The sequence below is a fragment of the Morone saxatilis genome, unplaced genomic scaffold (assembly GCF_004916995.1).
Source record: "Morone saxatilis isolate NCDOM2014 unplaced genomic scaffold, NCSU_SB_2.0 Contig1, whole genome shotgun sequence".
NCBI lineage: Eukaryota > Metazoa > Chordata > Actinopteri > Moronidae > Morone > Morone saxatilis.
Genome location: NW_023339651.1, coordinates 2,702,583 through 2,708,773, shown reverse-complemented (window position 1 = coordinate 2,708,773; position 6,191 = coordinate 2,702,583). Strand labels below are relative to the sequence as shown.

The following is a 6,191-nucleotide window of genomic DNA, read 5'->3' as shown; positions in this document are numbered from 1 at the left end:
ATCTGGTTTTAAGAAAATATATCTCACTTACAGTCTCAATAAGATATTACAGCTAATATTGAGCTCAATTTAACCAGTAACAACAATGGTTTGCATAATATCCCAGCAGAGGAACAAGATTATTTTCATTATTTTAAGAGTAAGACCACTCGCATAACTTCTGAGTTTAAGAAAAAATCTTCTTGTCCCAGTGTTGGAAATGAAGCAGCTGTTTAGTTTTTTGTTGTTTTGATAAAAAATGCTGTTCCAGCCACATCAGCTGATTGTAAACATGTACAATCCTCTGCAACCTGCCTCCACCCCGGCTCCTCCTTTTATGCCGTTTCTAATTTAATCAATGTTAATTCTGTTGTTATGGATGCCTGCTCTCTTCTGTACCTTTACTGCTGCTCTCCTTGCATTGAGCTTTCCACGTCTGCACTTAGAAGGGCAGGAAGGTCCCAGAACAGAACTAATAACACCGAATATAACATACTTATAACATAAGTTTTCTTTTTGACCAAAGTAGTCCTGACTAAACAGTTGAAATGTTACAAATACTCTATAAACTGTATGAATCTGTAAGTGAACTCTCCAAATGTAAGTATAAAACATATGTTCTAAAATAAAGAGCTGTACAGTGTTTGTACAGAATATTGACTAAAGCAGGCGTACCTAACAAAGTGGCCACTGAGTGTATAAAGTGGAGAAATATTCTTACTTAAATCGTATTAAATTCAATCATATTTCTGCTTCCACATCACATTGAGGTAATACCTCTAAGTGGTCCATGATGAAGCCGACGGTCTCGGACTTCCTGTCCATGTTGTCCAGCGGGTCGGCACAGAACGTCACAGGGCTGTTCTCCGTGGTACCGTATCCAATCTGTCAAACACACAAACAGCAGAGTATGAGCAGAGAGAAGGATTTAGGACCTCTAACTAGTTCCCTGATGGACGGGGTTATTTGTCTGGGAGCTCGATGTGTGGCTCCTGATCATTGATACCAAGATCCACTATCCATTATCTACAGCCACTGATCCTTCGGAGGGTTGTGGGGAGCTAAAGTCGATCCCAGCTGACAAGTTGGTCTTTTCCACCAACAGGAAACCGGTTCCATTCTGGTTCCCACACCTCAATTAGTTCCCAACTGGAACCAAACAGCAACAGATTTGGGAACCAAAGTGGGCATGTCATATTCTACAGGTCGCTTTACATTGTGCATCGCCCTCTGTTGGTGACGCATCCTTGATTACAATGGTTCTAATCAATCAATCAATCAATCAATCAATCAATCAATCAATCAATCAATCAATCAATCAATCAATCCTTTAAGTCTTGAGAAGGTTTCCCTCATTTACAATGATGTCGAGAAACAGAGAAAAATGCTTGTTATGTTATGCTGAGTTAAAACAAATAATGAATTACAATAAATGGAAAGAAAAAAGAAAAAAGATTATACAATTTATAATTAATAATAATAATAATACATTAAAAAGATTAATACAATAATAATAATAAAATATCAATACTAATAATAATACTAATACTACTACTAATAATAATAATCAGTAAATAAATATTAATTAAATACATTAATAAATGTAATCCAGACAGTTAAAAATAAACAACAAGCAGATTGAGAAATTATAATATTCTTTGAATATTTTATTTTGATCTTTGAAATGTCAGAAAATAGGTGATAGATGTCTTGTTTTGTCTGATAAACGGTCTTGAACCCAAATTAATTCAATTTGCAGTGATATAAAACAGCTGCAAATCCTCATATTATTGAGCTGTAACCACCAAATATTTGACATGCTGTGCTGGAAAAATTACTCAACCAATAATTGGTTATTGAAAAACCCAAAGTTTGTACTTCAGTGTTTCAGCTTTTCCCTTCATTCCATTTACCTGATAGCTGGAGACACTTAATTTAAAAAGAGACGGAAGGGTAAAATATACTGTAGAGCTCACAGGTGCATATTCAATAAGAGGGAGTGAGCCTGTTGGACCAATGGGACCTGCAGGGCTTTTCAGAGTGAGAACTTCACCTGGAAAATCAGGGAGGAGATGATATTCCCAATAAAATGTCAGATTTGTTAAGTAAACTCTAGATTCCAGTTATCCTGGGTGGGTCCATCCATCTTATAAACGCAACCACCTGAAGCCAAACCATCCACTGACCTGAGCCAGTCAACAAAGTCCTGCTGCTCTTTTTTTCTAAACCTTCCCCCTTTTATTGCTAAAAGCAGGTGCAATGAACACCTTAAATAAAGTTTTATCCTCACAGCGACAGACTTTATTCTCACTTAAGCCTTAAAGTTGAAACCCGATCAGCCACAATCACTTTAACAACTCACAGGTTTTCACTGGAAAAGGCCATTACATAATACCACCCTCCATTTCTAAAGAAAGAATGCACACAGGAATGTAAAGCGGTATCCAAAAACCTTCCTTTGTAAAGTATCTTTTGCAATTGTTATGGATTGAAACAGCATCTCGCGTCTTGCCAGCCATCTGGAGACTATTATAGGTTATAAAACAGCTGCACAGGAGTGGCTCCCTTTCCTGCCACCGCAGACTGAAAAACAATAGAGGTGTCTGGAAGCGTGCGCTGATCGAACCTGACCTCATGCCACGTTGTTAAAACATTCACCTGTTACATGTGCATGTGTCTTTTGATTTGTCTGCACATGTGCATCCAGCAGCGATTTCATGTTGCTGCCAGTAGCAAAAGAGACAGAGTCGGTCCCCGCAAGCTCGTCTTCCTGCTCATTTAGGGTTAAATTCTCACAGACACTTGACTTCCTCTTGCAAACCTCTCACTCTAACACCCTGGCAAGCCCTCCTCGTTTTTTCTTTTTTTTTTTCCTCAAGTAAATGTTATAAATAGTGCCGTGTGTTCTGTTGACTGGCCATCCTCCTCTCAAAGTGAATGCCTCTGCCCACCTTTGCTCAGTCACTCACCTTTTCACTCCTTCGCTCTGCGTCTGTTTCTCTCAACACAAACATTCAGTTCAACCTTTCGCTTTTTCTTCTTCAGACTTCTCGTCTGTTGGTTTTTCTGCTTGTTCCTGTTCTGCTAAAAGACTGAAAGACGCCAAGAAATTGACATTGGCTGGTCAGCATGCGTTGTGTGAGCTGGTTGTTGCTGGGGACCTGCCTCCTGGTCCTGGGCCCTGCGGTGCAGGGAGCCCCGAGCCAGTGCCCCTCGCTGTGCCACTGCCACGGTGACCTCCAGCACGTCATCTGTGACAGCGTCGGGCTGAAGAAGATCCCCCGGGTGTCGGAGGTCACCCGTTTGCTGAACCTGCAGAGGAACAACCTGGGCAGCATACCCACGGGGGCCTTCAGCGAGAGCAAGGGACTCATCTCTCTGCACATGCAGCACTGTCAGCTCCGAGAGATCGGATCCCAGGCCTTCAAGGGGCTGAAGAAGCTCATCTACCTCTACCTGTCCAACAACGAGATCAACAGCATCAAGCCCGGCGCCTTCGAGGACCTCACCGAGCTCACCTACCTCTACTTAGACGGGAACCAGATCAGCGACCTGGCCAAGGGCATCTTCTCCCCCATGATCAACCTCTTCATCCTGCAGCTCAATGACAACAAGCTCCGGGAGCTGCGGCCAGGGACCTTCGCGGGCGCTAAAGACTTGCGCTGGCTGCACATGAGCGGGAACGAGCTGACGACCATGCAGCCGGGCTCTCTGGACGATGTGGAGAACCTCGCTATACTTCACCTGGACAGTAACAAGATGTCCACCTACCCCAGCGTGGCAATGAGCAAACTGCGAGTGGTGGAGGAACTCACGCTGGGGAAGAACCCCATGAGGACCATCCCAGACAACGCCTTCCAGAGCTTTGGCCGCTACATGGAGAAACTAAACCTGGACAGCATGGGTCTGGAGAAGGTCAGTCTATGGTTTTACTGGTATTTACTAGAAAGACTTAGCATGATTTTAATATCTAATGCCTAACGTGCACATTTAAAGCACTTAAAAAAACAAAAAAAAAAACAATGTTTTTGGCTTAAAATTTAAGGGATCTATTAGTTTAACCTCCATAAAGGACAAAATAATCACATCACATTAAATATTATGAAGAGATAGAAAGAAAAGGTATGAAAATTGTTTAAAATGCATTAACATTTATGTATAAATGTAGATTTTGTTGTTTTTTTAGAGACACTCTCCTTGTTTATTTATTTATTCAATTTACTTCTTCTTTCTATAAAAGGTGTTTTTTTTTGTCCAGTTGGCGCATAATGTCTCACTTTTGTTTATCTGTGTTCCTTAAAAGAAAGCTTAATAAAAAGTAAATAACAAAATAAATAAAGAAGGGGACATGACAGAGAGCTCATGAGTGTTTTTAAAAATCTTAAGTTGCAATTGACATAAATCCTCCGTATTAAATAAAATTGTTTAAAATTTTAGAAATTAGTGGCAGAATAACAAGTATCCCATGAAAAAGGGCTCTATACTGCACGTCTGTTTTAATATTTCTTTATTTGTTTTGGTTTGGCAAGCTTGTCCCGACTATATTTCATCAGCATATTTACACGCATGGGCTTGCCAACGGTCCACACCCACCCGTCGGCAGAATATACATCACATTACATAACCAACCACACATTTACATGAATTTTGTGACTGAATCTACAGTATGCAGTGGTTGGTTTGTGCGTTCCTGCCTCATCCCCCCCATCTGTCACATAATGCAAACCTCATGCTGCATTCTCTGCAGTCTTTTGAGTGCAGACGTGAACCAGAGGATGCACATGTGCTGAAACAAGCAGGATCTTTCTGTGACTGCAGAAAAGATATTAATTATTATTATTAGATATATGTGTTTTCTTCTCATTTATCTATATAAATAAAAACAGTTTGTCTTATATTATCATGTCATTCTTGATTAACTAATAATTAGAGTGTTTAATAGATATAGTCGACTGTATCACCCTACGTGAGTGTAGGCTGCTGCTGTGACTGTGCACATGTATCTAGATGTCGAATCTCTAATCTCTTAATGGCCGTGCAACTTTAATACACAAAGTTAAGAGAAAAGGTATTTTTTAAAGGGTCCGATTACCAAAAGTAACCTTTCATGAAGATATTTTCAGTTCAATTTGTTTGGGTTTTGAGATATCTGTCTCCTAGATTTCAATACAATTAAGATTAGAGCTGAAACGATTAGTCAGTGAATCGATAAGTTGTCTGATAATTTAATTTTTCAAGCAGAAATTCCAAGAAATTGCTGGTTTCAGCTCCTGAAATGTGAGAATTCACTGCTTTTCTCTGTTTTATGATGGTAAATTAAATATCTTCTGAGTTATCAAACAAGAAACAACATTTTGAGACGTCACCGCTGAGCTCTAGGAAACATTTTTACTTCCATAACACACTGAAACTGAAGCCTTCCTAAATATCCAGCCTCCATTTTACATGTCCGACTGCTTCACAGTAACCTTTGACCCTAAACACAGCAGTCTGTCCATCTGTTCATCCAGATTCTCACCCCGCTTCAGTATGAACATATACAGTACAAGCTCTATGCTATACCGCACTACTTTGCAGACATTCCTACGTGCACATTTGCTTCATACTTGAGGTTAATCCAATATTTGAGTGTACCTGTGCCACAGTATGGAGGCATCCCCGAGGGGAAAACTGTAAAATAACAACCTTCTCACGCCGGGACTGTGCGAGAGCCAGGTGGAAGCAGCAGGAGATGGCGAGGGAGGCCAGGGAGATTAAACCAATTTCCAGCCAAATGCAGGTATTTTTAGAGTGTTTTTGTTTGCTGGACCCTGGCCAAGCATGTCTGCGTCTAATTATTACACAAGTGTTATTTTCAGCAAGGTGTGTTTTCTACTTTCACTGGGAGAGTCTTGTAAACAGGTCAGGAGGGGTTAGGAGACAGGTAAATAGAGGCAGGGTGTTCCACAGTGCATGAAGAGGAGTATTTTTAGCTTGCCATCGCCCCGGTTGAATGGACAATTGGGCCCTTTGCGAGCCTTCCTGGCAGAGGAGTGGCCCGAAGAGGGAGACGACAGAAAGAGTGAAAACACCTCGGCCATGCTGGAAGTCATCCATCTTCCATTGCTTCAGAAATACCCTCAGCTACTTGTCGCTCTACAGTGGAAATTTCCAAACAGCTTCATCTCTTCCAGACTCACATAAAACGACCCTTCAAAAAAAAAAAAAAAAAA

The 6,191-nt window shown here is 40.8% G+C and overlaps 2 protein-coding genes across 2 annotated transcripts in view; one reads left to right on the top strand and one right to left on the bottom strand.

The window, feature by feature from the left end:
* The window catches only part of acsf2 (acyl-CoA synthetase family member 2), a gene marked incomplete at its 5' end in the record, with an annotated part of 29,381 nt that overhangs the window by 4,795 nt on the left and 18,395 nt on the right, over positions 1 to 6,191 (bottom strand). The window contains 1 exon segment of the mRNA XM_035671527.1: positions 757 to 864. Within this exon segment, the coding sequence (XP_035527420.1) occupies positions 757 to 864 (108 nt within the window).
* Positions 2,908 to 6,191, top strand: part of chad (chondroadherin) — a 6,993-nt gene continuing 3,709 nt past the window's right edge. The window contains exon 1 of the mRNA XM_035671540.1: positions 2,908 to 3,894. Coding sequence (XP_035527433.1) covers positions 3,109 to 3,894 — 786 coding nt within the window. The 5' untranslated portion in view covers positions 2,908 to 3,108. The remainder of the gene's footprint in view (positions 3,895 to 6,191) is intronic.